The sequence below is a fragment of the Arachis stenosperma genome, chromosome 9, assembly GCF_014773155.1.
Source record: "Arachis stenosperma cultivar V10309 chromosome 9, arast.V10309.gnm1.PFL2, whole genome shotgun sequence".
Lineage (NCBI taxonomy): Eukaryota > Viridiplantae > Streptophyta > Magnoliopsida > Fabales > Fabaceae > Arachis > Arachis stenosperma.
The window spans coordinates 103,807,071-103,827,472 of NC_080385.1; the positions used below are offsets into that span (position 1 = coordinate 103,807,071).

The 20,402-nt window shown below is 33.9% G+C and overlaps 1 protein-coding gene across 2 annotated transcripts; it reads right to left on the reverse strand.

The window, feature by feature from the left end:
• Positions 1–16: 16 nt before the first annotated feature.
• LOC130950430 (ubiquitin carboxyl-terminal hydrolase 9-like) lies at positions 17–8,284 on the reverse strand. 2 transcript variants are annotated; one of them, XM_057878917.1, is made up of 14 exons: positions 7,997–8,284; positions 7,720–7,896; positions 6,509–6,763; positions 5,275–5,419; positions 4,821–4,880; positions 4,596–4,691; positions 3,948–4,313; positions 3,707–3,847; positions 3,258–3,428; positions 2,623–2,880; positions 2,392–2,537; positions 1,171–1,713; positions 797–1,067; positions 17–678 (listed from the first exon to the last, which is right to left on the reverse strand). In XM_057878917.1, exons 2-14 carry the CDS (start codon positions 7,869–7,871, stop codon positions 514–516), a joined length of 2,769 nt encoding a protein of 922 aa, XP_057734900.1. In that variant the 5' UTR covers positions 7,872–7,896; positions 7,997–8,284; the 3' UTR covers positions 17–513. The 2 variants fall into 2 exon arrangements, with proteins under 2 accessions (XP_057734900.1, XP_057734899.1); XM_057878916.1 differs by having other exon boundaries at positions 7,720–7,908.
• Positions 8,285–20,402: the final 12,118 nt, after the last annotated feature.

The window sequence follows — 20,402 nt, forward strand, 5'->3', positions numbered from 1 at the left end:
GCAATTACTTAAAAGATTAAACAAATATAATCAGCTGCTTTCTATATCTCTTCCACGCATTTTATGTAATTGTCGCAAGATATTGGGTTTAAGGCTCCTAACAACATGATAAGACAATGGCTAAAATTTCTTCACAAATTCAAATGTAGCCCTACTAGCAAATTATGAAAACAAAAATACCACTATCAAACGGCAATTATGATTAATTCATCGGTATAACATCCAATGAAATTTAATAGCAGAAAGAAATACCTAAGCAAGTTCATAGGCTGCAAAAACTTCTTGATCAAAAAATGATATATCGTGTGGAGATGAAGAGCCAATACTCCTATTGACATGTTTTCCGGAGCCTCAAACATCTGCTTAATTGCTGTCACCAAACAGCAACATTTTGTCTTCAATTTCAGCTTGCATGTTTTGCAGGGCAGGGGAAGTACAACTATCCAGGATACAAGCTCTGCCTATTGTGAAGCATATAATCCAGACAAAAACAGGAAAAAGCCTCGTCACTGCCTAAAAAGAACCTGTATGAGCCACAGATGCCTCTCCTTCCATCTGCGGTTTACTCCTAACTCTCTGATAAAATAGGACATATGCAGCTGAAGATTTAATTTCGGCTTCAGTAACAGGGCTGACATGACTGTCATCAAAATGGTACCATTTATTGTCATCGATCAACTGCATAAAATTGGAAGAACAAACGAGTTTAGATATTACGGACTGAAAGTTATGAGCTTGTGCCTTGTAGCATGATTGGGTGAAAAATCAAATATAATTGTGCAAGTTATGAGCTTACCTTAGCATACGCAGTATAGTGCCCACCCCCGAGACCACCATAATGATTGCTTATAGCATAAAGTTCGTACATGTAGGATTGTCCATCCTTGCTTATAACGTACTTGGTCAAATCAAGATTGTGAATGGGAAAATTCACAAAAGTATCAAGTTTGTTTTTCAGATATCTGCTGTATGAGAATCGTTTCAAATGAAAAACAAGAATCTCTGGCAATTTCCACAAATCTAGTTTTTTGGTTGCTTGTCTGTGTTCCTTGCATCTAGGGCAGTACCTAATTAAATTTTTATAAAGTTAAACTAAAGCGTAAATATTTCGCAGAGTAAGCATGGAAGTCTAGTATGAGGCGCATTTTAAGATTATTAAAGGAATCTTACCACATATCATCAGGCCCTAGAGGTTCTTCAGTCAAGAAAGCCTCCAGGCATGAAAATAAAGAAATGGCTTCTTGCCGGGTTTTTTTCACAGTAAATCCAGTCTTGTGAACCTCAGGAAGATCCCTCAGGTAGCTAGCATCATATAAATCATGCTCTTTGTCAGTCCAGTCAAGAAAGACTCTTATATGTTGACTTTGTTTTAGAAGAGAATCCTTTTCAATGGGTTCACAGCCCAAACCACTACTGTTAGTGACGAAAAGTTGGAAAGATGAATCCCCACAAGCAGTCCCATCTTGTTCTGTGCTGGTAGTTGTCAGATTACTTGGTTCACATTGGGTATTGGAGATGTGCGATTTCTCGTCAATGTCAACTGAGACGAAACCATTTTCCTTTCCATCATGAGACTTAGTTGAAGCAGATGCTCTTCTTAAAGGCAACAACATTTTATGTACAGATGTCTCAATGTTGGCTCCATATAGTGTGTCTTCCACCAAATAAGTAACCAGAGGAGTTCCAAAAAGCTTCCTCTCTCCACCCTTTACACTGTCCAGCAAGCATCAAACGTAATTGTAAGTTTGAAACATCAAATAAACCAATAATAGAAAAATTGAAGTATTATCATATTCTAACTCGATGCAACAGGAACAGTACAGTTATATCTATATCGAGTCAATTGTAAATCTTGCCATGACAAACTTCCCTACACCAAGCTAATATAACCAAACGGTTGTGCATATCATCCTATGTGACAACCTGTGTAAAAAGTATCAACTTGAATGGCATCTGCAAGTGTTTGAGGAGAAATTATCTAAATCCTTGAAGAAAATTATTTTCTCCTGCCTTGGGTTATGAATAAGAAAATGAGTAATAGAGTTAAGTAATAGAGTTAATGTACTAAGTGGTTGGCAGAATTCCAGATAATTTCCAATTTCAGGAGATCATCCATTAAAGACTAGATAACATTGCAAAAATCCCAGTCCCTAATCAGTTAATTTTAAGGAGGGGGAATTCATTTAACCAGAATTTATTTCAGAGGAATTTATATCACCAAGTGGAACACTTCCGGTTGAAAAGAAACCACATGAAGAAATCTATTAAAGGCCTATATCACTCATCTTATGCAAAAAGGAAATTATCATGTGTAGGTATCCTGAATCAACAGAGATTGGTCCATTCCATATTAAGAGTATAACCTAACAGAAAACACCAAAAGTGGCATACTTATCCAGCCATCGATGCATTATTTCTAGTTTCGTTTTCCGGGCTCCACTTTTCAGTCGATAGGCCACAATATGTTCATCGTCCTTTATTGATGCCAGTGGTTCCAAAGGGGTCTCTAAATATCTGTAGATCTTATGCTCATAAACCTGCAAGTTAGACATACACACAAAATCAACCACCATAATAAGTCAAGAAGGAAAGCCATCTTTAAGTTCTCTGTGAAGCACTTACCTCTGCCAGCAAAAGCATTTCATCACTCTTTAAGCAGCATGCAGCGGCCAATGCATTGGAAAGATCTCTACAGCAACCATGCTTCAGAACTGTCACAGTGTATGGCATGGGAAGACCACTCCCATCAGAATAAAAGACAGTTACTGTCATTGACCGCGTGACAGTGGAAGGCAGCGGTAATGATAAGTACATGAAAGGATCGAAAGTGATTGAAATTTTGCCACATACTGGACAAACTAATGTTGACTTGTATTGACCCTGAGCATTTTGTTGCCAAAAATTCAAAGGTTAAACTCAGTAATGAGAAAATACATCCTTTCAAGCTTTAATAGAAAATCAAGTTCAGCACGATTGATAGATGGCCTTTGATGCAATTTTAAAACTCGAGATCGTATACAGAGAAAGTACTAAATGTAAGAGACTAAGAGTAAAACATATCTGAATAAACATATCAATTAACAAATTTGGAGTTTCCCCTAATTTGCTTTTCAACCTATTTTATTTTTTGGGTTGCAAAGCAGTTGGCTAGGGACACAGGGCAAAGCTAACTTTTAAGCATTTAGCTACTCAGTTCACTACTTGCATTTTGAAGGCAAAATATGTGAAACAAAATGGACATAAATATAAGTTCCTACCTGGCACACATCAACAATCAATGAATCATTCCGAGCCATATGATTTTTCCAACACTCATATGCGATTTCCTCATCTGGCCTACCATCCGAGTCCTTCATTTCAATATAAGGTTTTTGTTTCACACGATTCAAATCTTCATGCAGCCCATCCAATAAAAACGCAAGCAATTCCTAAATAAAATAATCAATTCATTACTCAATGCACATTCGACAACCATAATGTGCAAAGTTCAACAACTTTTCAATATGTTACAGAAGGCAATCATAAAAATTTAAATACACACACACACAAGCTGTCAGACAAAGAAACGGAAAATATTGCATGTGGAAACAAAGTTCCACTAAGAAATAACACCAATAATGTTTGCTTTTGGTCTTCATCAATAGTGTTTGTTTAGTTCACAGCGCATTTCAAATATTAAGAACTTTGACAATTTAGAGAAACTAACTTGAGAATCATGCTGGTTATAACCACTGAATTGTGGGGCAAATCGAGCCAGCTTTCCCTTGAATGCACGAGGAGCAACAGCAGTTCGCCCTGCAGACCACAGTTTCCTCAACAAGTCACCAAAAGCAAGTGCTAACTCACCCTGCACATGAGATATATGTTCATTTCCTTCAAAAGTATTACCAATATATCACAAAACAGTAGAACACTAGGAACTACAAATCATGGAATTTTCTACATACACGCATTCCCAAGGGATTGTCCATGTTGATATCCTCACTGTAATCTTGTAAGAAATATTCAACAAGAGGCGGGGTGTGGACTAAACATTGAATAGAACTATTCATGAAGCAGGTATTCCCCAAGTTCTGCAGTCCTGCCAAACCACCCCTTTCACCTCTATAGTTGTCATATTTATCATCCACAGTAGTCAATGACGAACTCACAGAACTTCCCTGATACGAATTGAAACTTGACACAGATGCATGACCATTTGACAACGTAGGCCCCCCTGCAATCGACATAGATGATCTTGGAGGCTCTAATGGTACCAAAGCTAACTCATTTCCAAGCGAATGACCTCCATCAAGTGATACTTCTAGAAGAATCTGTGATGAAGAGATGAATCAGGAGCATCCATAGAAGAACCAATACCGAGCAAAAAGTTAGGATAATTAAGTATAAATGAATGCCCCAAAGATATTCATTATGTCTCTACTTAACGACAGCCACTTTATCAAATTGGACATGAGCCTCCTAACAAAAGATCATAATTGGACAATCGGTGTACTTCATAATATCCACTCACTTGGTAAAAGATCGTATTGAAACTTTCTACTAATTTTAACAACATATCAACTAAAATTTCTGCACAGCTCGAGGTTACTTACATCTTGGTCCATCACCAAGTTTGCCTCCTCCAATGTTTGGTCTGACACAGCTAGCACTGTATGTTTGTTTAAATTGAAGTAATCCCAAATACAGGCCTAACATAATTTTTAACCAGCAAAAGAAAAGAAAGACAAAAGGGGAAAGCATTATTGATTACAGATGAGGGAAAAAGAAACCAAAACATAACCACATAAGAAAAAATATAAAAATAAATAAATAAGCACCTTTTTTTGTTCTACTCCTTTGATTTTGCACACCAGTTCATATAGCTCCCTTATGTTCGCCTAAAATATATCAGAGAAACAGAAAAGCAATAATCAGAACTACATTGGTCTAACATTTCAATTATCACATTATGCCATGTTAGAACCAAAGTAGATGGCTTTGGAAAATATGCTAATAAGAAAGAATAGAAGAACTTTACATATAATAGCAAATCATGTTCTTAACTTGCAATAGGCTATCAAGTAATGTCAGTGTTCCAATGTCTTCCTCACATTAAAATACTCAACAGTATGTTTTCTTTTTGGATAAAAGATGAATATCATTGACATAGTAATGCCAATGTGTATTACATATGTTTTTAAAATTGAATAGGTGTCGTACTTTAACGGATTTGATACTCATCTGTACTTAGTTAAAACCAACAAGACAACCCCATAAGAAATCAATTGGTACCTTTTTGCTTAATTTTACAGTTGACACACTGTTATCTCTGGCATCAGTCAACTTTAAAATGAGTGGGTAAACCTCAACACTATATTGCTTCTGTGCAGCACCCTGCGAGATCAACCTCCTCGGTAATGCAGGTCCACCTCTATACCTAGACCATGGTAGACAGAAATCTGTTACATATTCCAATCAAACAGTAGTGACCATCAGATGACAAAATTGAAATATAACCTTTACCGCCCAAGTTCCAAGGCTTCTCCATTTATATGTTAAATTCATGATGTCAATACTAAACCTATTAAACTAACCAGGCAAAAAAAAAAATGAGTATACTGCCCTTGAGGATTCAGAGGAAAGTTTAAGATTAACTTAGAGGAAATACTTTTAAAATAATTGAATTGTATTTGGTTTGAGTATGTTAAAGGCAAGTCTATGAAAATAGTTTTTTATTTTTATTTAAATGAATAAAGTAAAATTACTTTAGAGGTATAACTTCCAAAAAGAACAAAATAGAATTCAAGAGTGAATCGATGGATGATTGTGATCATGTGGGTAAGAGTGACATTATACGTCAAGTTCTTTGGAAAAATAAAATGCAAATCAAAGTTTACTTCTTTCAAATCTTCCAAAATTACTTCTAGATACCTCAAAATAAATTCTGGGAGAATGGAAAAAACAGATAAATAGATTGGCAGATCTCTAGAATTAATTTTGACCATCCAGAATTAACTATGGCCTTGAAAATTACTTGTGTGCTAAGCCAAACAGGCACTTGGTATGTTTCAGGCTGGTGTTGCATGATCCATTAGCAAGTTTCTTGTGAAATTTTATGATAGAAATCTGTGTCTAAAAGAATATCACTCTGCATACTTGATTAAACATATAGAAGCATGGGTATCTATGGCTATATGGCTCTTTCTCCAAATAATATTTGGAGGATCTAGATAATATACATTTATGTAACTTTTCCTTTACAGTTTACATATAGAACCACCAGTCATTCTCGAACCTCTGGACCATTTAAATTTCCCACAGCCTATTAAACCAACTATCGTTAAACTTTGGGAGCACCGGTGTTATTTGACCTCTCTGGAAGAGTACCTTCCATAAGATTCAAACTTATGTACTCATCCCAATTGTTAATGTTACTTACCATCTCAAACAACCCTTTTGGGTGTATCTAATTCTTTAGGTTCTCCAGACTAAAAAGTAAAAACCATTTCGAAAATAAGAAAGTTACCATTCTGAAAGTCTTTCCCACACTTTCTGAGGAACTAAAACATAGTCTGTCCCCTCCACCAACATTCGATGAATATCTAAATCATTGCCTTCGTAATTATTTCCGTTTGTGACAATATCAGAATTATCAATCGGCCCAGGTCTATCTGCATTCTCTGAGTGAACCACACCGGCATTCTGGTCAATTGAAGATTGCTCACCAGTGGAAAGCATACCACCACAATCCCCAACATACCTCTGCCAACTTGAAAACCACCTGCATGGACAGCAAAAATATATATTGATTGATTAATTTATTAATTAAAATAATAAGGGATACAAATTAAGGGGAACGGCTGAAGTTGTCAGTCTGTGACCCAGAGGTTACAAGTACAAGTTGTGGAATTAGACTCTGGCAAATGAAAGGTAGGGCTGCCATCTATAGACCAATATGTGAGGCTTATGCTCTCACAGACCCTCTGCCCTGTGCATAGCTGGTTCTTATAGCACTTCCATTATCAATACAAATGGAAAGTAAAACGATGTGACTGAGAAATGCTAAGTGAACAAGTTATTTTTGTAACCAAGTTCAACCTAGTCTTTCTTCTTCTTATGCCTCTCCTCCTTCTCTTCCCTTTTCTTCAACTAAAATTTCTGGTTATCAATCCTTAAGCTATTGGACCAACTTGGTTGAACTTAGTTACCAAAATGACTTGGTCATATAGCATCACCGTATTACCATAGTTCAAAGTCAGTCGACAATGTTCACTAACATTGATAAAACCCTCCATACACATAAATTATATGTGTGGAAAAACACCATATGAATGTCAATGGAAAAAGGCAATAAAAAAGAAACAACAACAATAACAACAGCTTTTAGGGTGAGTAAACATAAAAAGGACATGAAAGCAAAAAGCAATACTGTTCGGATTTCCGTTTAGAACTACAAAACCACTAGCTTTATACTACACCATACCCTAGTTCTATAATTTCCCAGACAGGAAATCAAACATGGTCACAACACAAGATCCATTCACCCTCCATGCTAGTGAAGTAACTCAATTAAGTGTACCGAAATCCCCGAGGCCAAGAGTATAATAAGTGTGTAACAATCCAACCAGTATCAATCCTTTTCCCCACAAGATAACCCTATTCAAATAGTAACAGGCAGCTAAGCAAAAAGATTCAATGAAAATTACCAAAAGAAAGAAAGAAAGATGAGATTAACACCTATTGGAAATAACGTAGTACAAGTTGCCTTCTCTCAAATTAAGCTCCGATTCCTTGATCAACTCCGACACGATCCGATTCTCCTCCTCCGGAGGGAGCGGGACGCAGCTGCCGCCATTGTCCATCGGAAAAACCGAATCGGCAATTGTCATGGCGGATTTCGTTCAAATCAAGCACCTAAATCAGCACCTGAATCAGCGCCAATAATTTGAAAACACTTAGAAATCCGCACAAAAGAGAAACCAATTGAAGAAAGAGTGAGGAAGCAGTAAGGCACCTGAAATGAAGAGATCGAGGTGGAAGAGAAAGAGAGCGAGAATGGAATAGCGAAAGGGAAACGAAAGGAATCGAATGGGAGAGAAACAGGATATTCGATGAACCCTAGCGCCTAGATTGCAGGGACAGACAGGTAGAGAAGCGGGGAAGGTTAAGTAACGGAACGATCCCCAAAAGTCTATGCGTAAATCTTTACCGTCATTTTTCAACGACCTCTTCCTCCTTCCTCTTGTTTCTCTTTCTCTCTAATATGTAGAGTGCCCCTCTCTCTTACTTTCCCCTTGCTTCAAGTTTAATTTTGGAGTGAACTATCAAGTCGCTACTTGTTTACGATTTTTTAAGATAAAAAATTTAAATAATTTATTTCGATTTCTATTTTTTATTTTTATGACACAATAAAATCTTTATGGGTATTCTAACTTTAAAAAAAATATATTAACATGTCAGATTCAAAAATTAGATAAAAAATTAATTAAAAATTTATTTTTTATTTGTTAAATATTATCTTTTTTAAGTTATTTTTTATTTATTATATTAATATTTTTTTGAATAAATTATTAAATATATAATATAATAAATATAAATTAATTAATAAATTATTTAAATATATAAATATTATTTATTATAAAACTAAGTAAATAATTCTCAAATATAATTTTTAAATATATAAATAATAAACATTAAAATCAGTTAATACATTAATAATAATAATTTTATAATATCTTATTAATATTATGATTTAGATAATTTTTATAATAAAGTAAAAACTAATAAAGAGATTATTTGATATATAGTAATATTTTTTTGAGTAATAACAAATTTAATTTTTTTTCTCTCTTTAAACTAAATTAATAATTCTATTTGATATATTTGTATTAAAATAAATTATGCATAGATTATTAATACTAAATGAAATAAAATATTATATATATTATGAAGACCGTTTATAATATTACTAGGATATTATAGGATTATTATTATTAATGTATTAACTGATTTTAATGTTTATTATTTATATATTTAAAAATTATATTTGAGAATTATTTATTTAGTTTCATAAATAGATAATATTTTTAAATTTGAATAATTTATTAATTAATTTATATTTATTATACTATATATTTAATAATTTATTAAAAAAAGAATATTAATATAATGAATAAAAAATAATTTAAAAAATATTATTTAAAGAATAAAGATAAATATACCTCTAACTAATTTAAATTTAGAGACTATTACTCTTATTCATTTTTAAACCTGATACGTCAGTTTTTTTCGTTTAAAGTTGACGAAAAAACACTCATAAAAATTATATGGTATTACAAATATAGAAGATAAAAACCAAAATTAATCGTTTTTATTCTAAAATGTCATTATTATTCTGAAAAATCGATAAAAACCAAATTGATTGCTCACTCTTTAATTTTGACTTGGTGTAGAAACTGAGCTATGATAATTGGTAAGGTGTAGCTTTTCAAAAGAGCTTATAGTATTATATGGTTTGGGTGAGTAGCTGTTCAAGTAATAAAATAATCCGGAAATTCTGATTTTTAATTCATTTTTGATGATTTCAAGGTGGAGACCCTGGTGTACCCTCTTAAGGGTGGGTGCTTCAAGTTCCATGATCTATGCCACCACAATTGATAACGGCATTATCCCCTATCATTAAATCATATAGTCCGTTTGTCATCTAACGTTTGGAGAGGGATAAAGAAAGGGTTGTCATGCTGTATCTGCCCAAGACTGAAAGACTTTGACTTCTAATGGAGGGTATATGCATGGACCATATTATTATTGGTACGCCATAAACTTAGAATAAAACGATGTTTTCTTTTAGAGGTAACTATTAGGGTTTATTTGGGTGAGTTTTTAAGAAAATATATTTTTTTGAGTTATTTTTTTTAAAAAATTTTATGGAGAAATAAAAGTAATTTTATGTTTAGATATCTCATACAAAAGATCTTTTTATCTATCAATTATGTTTGGGTATAACAATATAAAAATATTTTTTTGTTTATTTATTACATGAAAAATATCTTTTTTTAAGGAAAAAGATATTTTAAAAAAATATATAAATTACAGCTTCTCAACAAAAATGTTTTTTATTTTTCTAGTGCTTTTACTTTTACTACTAGAAATTTGTCAAACACGCTAAAAAATAAAAAAAAAATTTTATTAAAAAATAATTTTTTAACAAAATAATGGCTCCCAAACAAGCACTTAGTATCTAAAAGATTTAATCACTAATAAAAAAAATTCTAAAAAATATTATTGACAAAAAAATTGTTAAAAGATAATTAATTTTGATACAAATGATCAACCATTAATTAAATTAATTGATGTAAACATTAAATGCTGACGTGACCATTAACAATTATTATAATTAAAAAATTACTCATATTTTAAATTTTTATAATATTATAAGCACCTTCATTTTAATTTATTAAAATCCCTAATAATTTCTTTTTCTAAAACTTTCATTCTTCTTTTTCATCGTCATCTTCATTCACGGTCTCTTCTTCTTCTCCAATTTTCTCACACCCTTAATTTTTTCAGCCATTTTCCTCTTCTTCCTTGACGTACAATTTTCAAATTAAATATGTATTTCAAATTCATTATATATTTTATTGAGGATCAGTGTTGTTGCAGGACTCATAGCATTGAATCCAACTTTATTGTTGTTGTTGGTCATCATAATGTTCCATTCTAAATTTAATGTTCTAAGCGAAATAAAATCTCCATTCGGCAATCAATCCAATCCCCTTCGAGTTCATTTACAAATTTGTTAAATGGATTTTTATCTAGCAAGCAAATCTATGATAATAGAACAGGAACAAATAGAATATGAAAAAAATCAAATAGAATAAAAAAAAAGAAAAGGCTATGAGTGATATAGAATGATAGAAACATAAAAAAAATCCAAACATGAAAATTGAAACTCACTTGCCTAAGTTTTCTACTTGATAAAATAGAACTAACACCAAAGTTGTGAAGAAAAAGAGAAGATGTGGATTCAAGGTATGAATGATGATTGGTGGTAGCAAAACCAAGAAAAGGAGGTCAAAGAAGATCTTCCTTGTAGTGTGGTTTGAAAATGCGACACTAGCAGCAACAGTAGAGACAACAAAAGGGATTAGAATTAAAAAAACAAACTAAAATTTGAATGTTTTTGAAATTATAAAACTTAAAAGTATAGGTATTTTATAATTATCTAACTGTCACGTCAATATTTAACGTTAATCTCAGTTAATTCAATTAAAGGCTAATTACTTTGCTCAAAATTAATTATTTTTTAGAAATTTTTTGTGAATAACATCTTTTAGAATCTTCTTTGTCATTATTTAAATTTTAGGGCCTGCTATACATACAAGCAAAAAGCCCTACAAGTCATACAAGCACCCTAGCCCATAATCCTTGCACACGCGTAGTGAAATACATTGAATGGTACATCATTTACACGTGCTCAACTCAAACGGTTGCACTTTGCGTAAAGCGCTCCTTAATGGCGCACTCTTCCAATTCTCAAAACCATTCAAAGAAAAAACACCCGTTCCATTTTCAAGCAACATTCGAAACTGAAGATATACAACTCGTCGCTAAGATTCGAACTCTGCATCAACACAACATAGAATTCTCGATCAAGAATCTCCAGCAAAAAACAAAGTTATAATACTAAAGGTACGTTACGTTACTATTTTACTCATCCTGTATATTTTCAACATTTCAAAATCGAAGAACTAGGTTTTACTATTCTTCTACGTTGTTGTACGTTTTACTGTTCTTCTTGTTCTACGTCTCATTTTACAGTTTATAATGTTCTACTTGTTCTAGGTTTTACTGTTATTCTTGGTTCTATGTTACACTGTTCTTCTTAGTTCTTCTAATTGTTATTGTTCTTGTTGTTGTAGTTATTATGGTAACCAATTTTTGGGGGTATATTCCGTAATTTGGTGGGGGGTATATGGAATAATCTGTTGGGTTTATATGGCATAAATTGTTGGGTGTATATTTCTGAACTGATATACTGTAATAGTCAGTTGATGCAACTATTCTTATATTTGCTTGTCCATGGGTGTATATTGCTTGACATTCTAATGTTGCTTGACCTTGTATATTAATGCATGTTTGAGTGATATCTGACTGATATATATGGGTGTATCTGAATCAAATCTATGGGTGTATCTGACTCATATCTATGGGCGTATCTGAATCATATCTATGGGTGTATATTACTGACATCTATGGGTGTATTTTTCATTTCAGAAAAAATGGCAGCGAGAAACCAAGCTGGAAAAAAAGTAAGAACAAATATATGCCTTAGATGAAATCAGTTTTATATAATAGAAATATATCTGACTATATTTTTTTTTTTACAGCAAACCAAAGACCTTAAGTGTGCAACACATTTATTAAGTGAGAAATTCAGAAACATGAGTGAGGAGAAGAAAACGATTGTGAGGGATTTGGGATTCGGTGGCTTGATGCACATCCCACCACTAAGGGTGCATCACCAAGTATTAAGGGAGTTGGCTAACAACTTCAAATTAGGGGAGAACAGACTGAAAACCGGATACGGTTCTTTTAAAATAACACCAAAAAGAATAGGTGATGCGCTTGGCATCAAGGCATCAGGTAACTCGTTAAAAATTATAGGTGTATATTAACTGATACTTGGGTGTATTTAAGCTTATGCATGGGTGTATTTAAACTGATTTTCATACTATGTTGTTTTCCTTTTTGTAGGAGATCTATTTCCTACAAAAGTCAATTATAAGAAACTTTCTAAGGATAATAAAGAAATTTTTAGAAGATTTCAGGGTAAGACCCTCAAAAGTCTTACAGATGAGATGATGGATATTGGTGTTGGTAACGAACAGGATTGCCTAATGTTCAAGGGGATTTTTATCCTCTATATACAGATGGCATTCCTTTTACCAACGACAATAAACAAAATCTCACCTGTGCACCTGACCCCAATTTTTGAGATGGACACCATAACAGAGAGAAACTGGGGAGGGCATGTATTGAATTTTATCATCAAGGGGCGTAACCGATTACAAGGAGAAAAAGAAAAAGGCAATTGATGTCTGCCTTTTTGCCCTAATGATAATTTACTTTCATCTCTCTAAAAATAAAGACAAGAAAAGGGCAGAAAGACCTCCAAAACCCTGGATAGCGAACTGGAGTAAGGAGCAGTTGGTGAAAAGAATGAAGGCAAAAATAGAGAAAAATATGGTAAGTGAACATAATATGTGGGGTGTATTTTATTTACCTGAATGTTGCTAACTAAAATTTCTAATGTTTCAGGGGATTGTAAAGATGGGGGAAACAAGAGAGAAAATGAAAAAAATAGAGAAAAAAGAAAAAAAACAAGAAATAAAAAAAAAACAAAAAAAGGAAGGCAAGTTCAACATCGTCTTCGGAGACAGAAACAAATGATAGTGACAGTTCTACCTCTGAGTCTGAGACTCAAGAAGACTCAGAGGATTCACCAAGAAAACAACCCAGCAAAATAGGAAAAAAGTAAGTACCATACTTGTGTGTATTTTGTTTTTATCAAGTTGGGTGTGTTTTGTTTATTAAAATGGGTGTATTTTGTTTATTGTGTTGGGTGTATATTGTGCATTCATTTGGGTGTATTTTATATCTTTACTATGTTTTAAATAATGATTGTTTGCCTTCCAGAATCGACTCCAAAAAAAGAAAGAAGAGTCAAGAAGATTCTGATGTAGAATCTGAATCAACTGATGAGTAATGTTCTGAAATTATTACTCCTTTCTTTTGGCTTTATTATAAAGATTTCATGTATTAACAGAAGTGTCTCTTAATAACTTATAGAAGCGAAGACTTATCACCGGTGAAGAAGCAAAAAAAAAAAAGACACAAAGAACACCAAAAAAGTAAGCATTTCTTTGGATAATATTTTATGATAAAATTAATTTTTTATTTCTGATTCATACTTGTTTTTTCCACCCAGAACACAATCCAAACAGAAAAAGGTTGTTGTTGAGCATTCATCTCCTGAAGAAGATCACTCCTATCATGGGTACAGTACTTTGTAAGCTATATTATCGTCTATCATCATGATTATTTTTGTTAACATATTCTTTTGAATTGTTCGGGTGTATTTTTGACTTTCTTTGGGTGTATTTTAGAATGAGTCTGGTTGAAGAGTCAGACAGTGAGCCGGCTGTTTTGAATATGATGGTTGTGAGGAAAGAGACACCGTCCGAAGCTTTTGCAATGTGAGTTTTTCAAGAATATTTCACTCTTATAACCTTTTTATTTTCAAAGGCATTGTTAACCTTTCATTTTTCTTCTTGTTTAGAGTTCCGATTCAAGTTTGTCTACCAGTGTCCCAAACAACCGCTGTGCTGGAATTTGAAGAAACACCAGAGACAAAATATGAACCAACCCCTCTGCTACAAATTGAAGGAACTACAAAAACGTAAGAAATATTTTGGGTGTATATTGGGTTACAGTTTGGGTGTATATTGCCCCTGAATAGTTTTATTTACGCCATGATTAATTTTATGTGCCATGCAGCACTCCTGAACCCCCCAAGAACTTGAAGAAAGCACACCCACACTTCCCCCAGCTCCATCTAAAATGTAGGTTCATTATAGTAAAATCAATGTTTTGGTTATCATCCGTATATTCTTATTGTTATAATATGTTATAAATGATCACGCAGTAATCCAGCCCCAGAAGACGCTGCTGCTTTGATGATGATGGCACGGACAGCATCGTACGTTCCTAAAAAAGATCCGTTGCCATCATTCAGCCTTGGCTTCACTTATTCGAGCCAAGAAGAAACAACAACGCAGGAGGGGGCGTCAACGCAAGATGAACACGTGGCAAAAACTCCAGAAACCCCAACACTGCTAGAACAATTAGAGAATCTGGTACATAAAATTGCAAGTGATGGGGTGTCAAAAGAAGAAAAAAGTCCGCATATTCCAAAGGAGAGTGGGACAGAGAGTTTCGAGAAGTTTGAAACTCCTGTCAGGCCAGATTTAGATACTACTGACATGAAACAGAAATGCTACCACTGGGCTATACGAGTGAAATCCTACCCAAATGAGCGAACTGATGAGTTTGACGACATTGCCAGACTCCAAGTCGGAGATATACACACTTTGTCAAAATTCCACCTTGCATCACTTGTGCCTAAAACGCATATAGAAGCTGAGGTAATATCACAACAACATTAATTTTTGTATCACCAAAATTAACTACAATCCTGATTGATGTGTATTCTATTTTTCTAGATTTTCTCTGCCATGTGCTTCATCGTAAACAAACAAAATATTCGAAGGTTTCAAGAAGAAGTATACTGTCTCCCCCTGATATTGTGGTAAAGGTTGCTTCAACGAATTTTGAGTGTATTTTCTGCATTCCTTAGGGTGTATTGTTTTTCTTACATTGGGTGTATTCTGTTTATTCATTTGGGTGTATTTTCTGTGTTCAATTGTGTGGGAGTTGTTTATTCGTTTGGGTGTATTTTCTGGATTCATTTGGTTGTTCTCAAGTTTTACAGAACATGGCGATTGTAAATCATCCAAAGGGGGTATTCTTAAACGCTAAAACTAATAGGCCATTCAAGGTGGAAGACTACCCAATGTTTATACCCTTCTTGGACCTTAAAAAATTAGCATCACATCGTTATGTAAGTTTTCATTTCAAAAACTTCTTATTACGATTTTTTACTTATGTGCCAAATAAATTAAAATAGTGTTCAATCTGCACATATTTCAGATTTTTGCACCTGTTTGCCATTCAGAGCATTGGTGGTTATGAATCGCTGATACAAGAAAGAAGAAATTTTATATAGTCGACCCAGTACACAACAAATCTCCTACCGAAGAGAGAACTGTGCTGAATACATTTGTTGTAAGTTGGTTCTGTGTTCTGTATATATATAGTTGGGTGTATTTCTGTTTAATATAAGGGGTAACTATTAACTCCTTTGGGTGTATCCTTTTATTGAAATTATTCATTTATTACTGATTTGTTTTGTGTTTTAAGGGATACGTAATATCACGAATTAAAGTATATGCTGGGGGGCACCTTTGAAATCAAAGGACAAGGATAGGGAAATTGTAGCACCATACCTTCACATCTCGGGCCAAAAAACAAGGTATAAATCTTTCACTCTGAAAATTAAACTTTCCTATATGTAATTTATAATTTATTTTTCTGTTTTCAGCTATGACTATGCTATCTACGTAATGAAATGGCTTGAGATATTTGAGCCCGCAAACATTAAGAGGCGAAAGTATGAGTGGGACAATTGGACTCAGGTAAATATGTTTAAAACTAAATAACTCTGTATTACATTACTCAATTAACATGGTTAATTAAATAGAATATTCTTTTTTACTGTAGGACGAGGTGGACCACTTTAGAGTAGAATATGCTTCCCGGATTCTATTCTATGACTTGAATCTAGACAAACATGAAGCCATTAGGGGAAGTAATGCAATAAGACTGTCCAAGCCATCCTCGTTGTTATTGAGTCCATATTGTCAGATAGATTCTGAGGATGTTGACACTGCTTAATGTAATAGATTCTCAGGATGTTGACATTGCTTAATGTAAATCTTATAGTCTTGTAACAAATGGAAGACATGTTGTAAATATTGACAATTATAATGCATTTTATTGTGAATTTCTTTCAATTATTAAACTCTGTGTGCTGTGTTCAAAATGTATGAATTACAGGTACTATAATATGTAGGAAAACATCGAATCAAATATACACCCATAACATGCCATTTTTTACACCCAAAGAAAGTTGAATATACACCCTTAAATCTATCCCCCTGATGCTTTGTGCCTAAAACCCTGAACCCTAAACACTTAAAACCTAAACCCTTACCCCTTAACCTGTAAACCCTAAAACCCTAAACCCTAATACCTAAAACCATTAAACATTGTAAAAAAAACAAAGAAGATTCTGAAGTATATATGTATCTATATGTAAAATGTGAATCACAATAAAATTCACAAAAAACACCAAAAATAACATTGATTTTACACCCATATTATGTAACTATACACCCAAAGAGTTGTCCCCTGCTGCTGGTATCCTGAACTGATAATTCATAACAGTCCTTGATATTGGCTGGAATTTGAATGCACCACTGATGCAGCATCAACAGGTTTTATCTGAATATAACAACTCACATATTAGCTAAACGGTGCAGAATTGCAGTCAGCTCCTCCGATTCGGATACAAATTCGCAAATATTTTGCGAACAAAAAACCAATTGGTCAAACCTTTTGCTTCTTGGCTCTAACAGTGGCTTGTCGTGGCTGCTCTTGATGTGTGTGTGTCGCCTCTTTACCTTCTTGCTCCATCGTTCCAGTACATATCTAGGTGACACTTGGCTTACTTGTTCAAAGCTTAACACGCTTAGTGCGTGACGACACAGTATCCCTCTTGACTCGAATAATAAGCATTGGCATTTTATCTCGGCTGCAACTGAGTCGTAAGTAACCACAAACTTGTTGAATATTGAGCTGGAAACTTGTTCTCCGACCTCATATACTGAATAGCCTAAAGCAGAATTCGTTAATCTAGTGATGCAATTCACCTTTCCTCGGAATTGCGCTTGGACTTTCCTAAACTTTTGATGAGTGTACACATCTTGAAATTGAGCTTCAATGGAGGATTTGGTTGCACACGGTATGACCGTATGAAAATCTGCAGCATCTGATTCTCTCTCTTCTTGCTCCCTGCTTTCGAGGCAATTATCGTATTGTTTGACGAATTGAATAAGCGAGTTGTTACGGGTAATAAACTTGTTAAAAAATGAATGCATGCTCTTGCTCCTTTGTGTGCTTCTCATCCCTGCCCAGAAGTGGTGATCAAGATAGATTGGAACCCATATATGACGGTCTCCATAGAAATCTGCAGAATACACCCAAACACAGACTATAAATACACCCGATAAAAATTAAATTTACACCTCTGCTGCAGATTTTAAAACAACACTACCTGAAAGCTACTTGTTGTCCACAAGACCAAAATTTAGTAGAAAATCATTCCAATTCCTATCAAATGAGTCTTTGCTATGAGAGTTCCAAACAACTTGGCTCATTTGTTGTTCAATATCTGCATGTCCTTTATAGCCGTTTAATTTGCTTGAAATCTTCTTCATGATGTGCCAAATACACCAACGTTGAATTGTTATTGGCATACAGGCCTCTAAAGCCCTTTTCATTGATGCGCATTAATCGGTGAGGAACCCTTTCGGAGCATTTCCTCCCATGCAACGAAGCCAACATTGAAATAACCATTTGAATGATTCAATTTCTTCGTTTTTCATCAAAGAGCATTCAAGAAGTGTTGACTGACCATGGTGATTCACCTCGACAAAAGAACCACAAACCAAATTATATCTGAAACAAATTACCATAGTGCAGAATGAAAAATCATTAGGTACACCCAACAAATGCTTTTTATACACCCAAAAGACACCCAATATACACCTCTGTGGCAGATTCATAAAAATACATTAATTTAGCATCATAAACAGGGACAGTTTGTTACCTGTTTGTATTGTAGGTGGTGTCAAATGAAATAACATCTCCGAAATACTCAAAGGCAGCTCTACTTCTTGCATCGGCCCAAAAAGCCAGCTTAATCGATTGATCCTCCTTGAGTTCAAGCTCAAAAAAGAAATTCTGATTCTTCTCTTTCATTCGTAACAAATATTTCCCGAATTCCTTTACATCTTCTTGTTCGGAAACATTCCGCACCTCCCTGGTAATGTAATTCCTCACATCCTTTTCAATAAAATTTAACTCATGGTGACCCCCTACAGCCGCAACAAATGATTGGTAAGTTTTGCTTGGTCTGATACTAGCCTCCTCATTATTCTCTATTGTACGACGAATGGACATGCTTAGTTCCCTGTGCTGTTTGAGCATCTCTGCTTTACTTGGACAGCAAGGGTGTGAATGATCCAGCACAACCTTTGAAATGATCCAAGCAACATCCTTCAATGTGTATATAAATTCTTGCAGGACAGTTTAAACCAGCTGTCGGATTCGTCTTCTCGGTCGGAGATATTTTAGATTTCCATTTTCCCTCTCTGCTACATGTAATTAATTGATTCTTAATCTCGTTTTCCTTCCTATTTGTGCTCCGAACTCTTGTAGAAAAACCTGCAACCTTGGCATAGTTCTTGTAAAATTTTCCAGCATCTTCAAGGGTGGTAAAGGTCATTCCAACATTCGGAACAAATGGTCATCAACAACAGAGAGACTGCTACACCATGTTAAAACTATAAATACACCCAATCATTGCTAATATAATACACCCGAATGGCACCAACTCAACTAAAATGACAATAAAAGCCATAAGTTGTAAACACACACGGTGCAGAATACACCATCACAAAAAACTAAAAACACACCCAATCATGTCTGATATAATACACCCAACACAACAACTCAGCTAAAATAACAGAAAAAGCCATAACTGTAAATACACCTACACTACCAAATAAACACCCAAAAAGTTCTGATCTACACCCGAGCATCTGCTATAAATTCCAGATAATCAATCAAAGCTAATACATTACATTCAATCCACAGATTTATATTGACGCGTTAGTCTCACAGTCAATGTTCACGAATTATTCAGCTACATAATGCTATACAAATTACTGTAACAAAATTCAGAGTAAACATATGTAAATCAAACCTCAGGAACTTCATTAGATTCAAATTCATAATCCACTTCGCCCTGATTCAGCTGAGAATCTGAGGTTGAATCATCCATTGTCTTCAAAACAAATCCAAACTTTGATTTCAGTAAACAAAAATCGATAGAAAACGAAGCTGAAGTTAGAAAGAGAGAAGAACGAGAAGAAGAAGAATGAGAAGAAGAAGAACGAGAAGAAGAACAAAGAAGGAAACAAATCTAGAAATAAGGAGAGAAGAACGAAGAAGGAAACAAGTCTTTTAAATTTGGTAGTTATATATACGCGGGATCTTTATATAGCGCGTGTATTGGACGTAGGGCTTGCAGCGCGTTTTGGGGGTTTATTGGTTAATGAACTTGTATGCAGAGCTTTTCTGTTAATTTTTTTTGGATATCAAATTAATAATTATCTATTTTCTTTATTCACCCATCATGTGCTTCGAATATCTATTATTTATGTCAATATTTTGAGAATCAAACAGGTTAATAAAACCAATCAATAAATTAGTTCAAAAGTTAAATGATCTAATTATAGCTAAATCGTAAATAAATAAATAATAAAAATTATTTAAATTATCAACATAAAGTTTTGAAAAGCTAAGTTTACTAATTCAATATCAATAAAATCTAAAATTTTACCTTTTTATTTACCAAATCATGAATGCCATAAGTCATAATATAGTAAAAATAA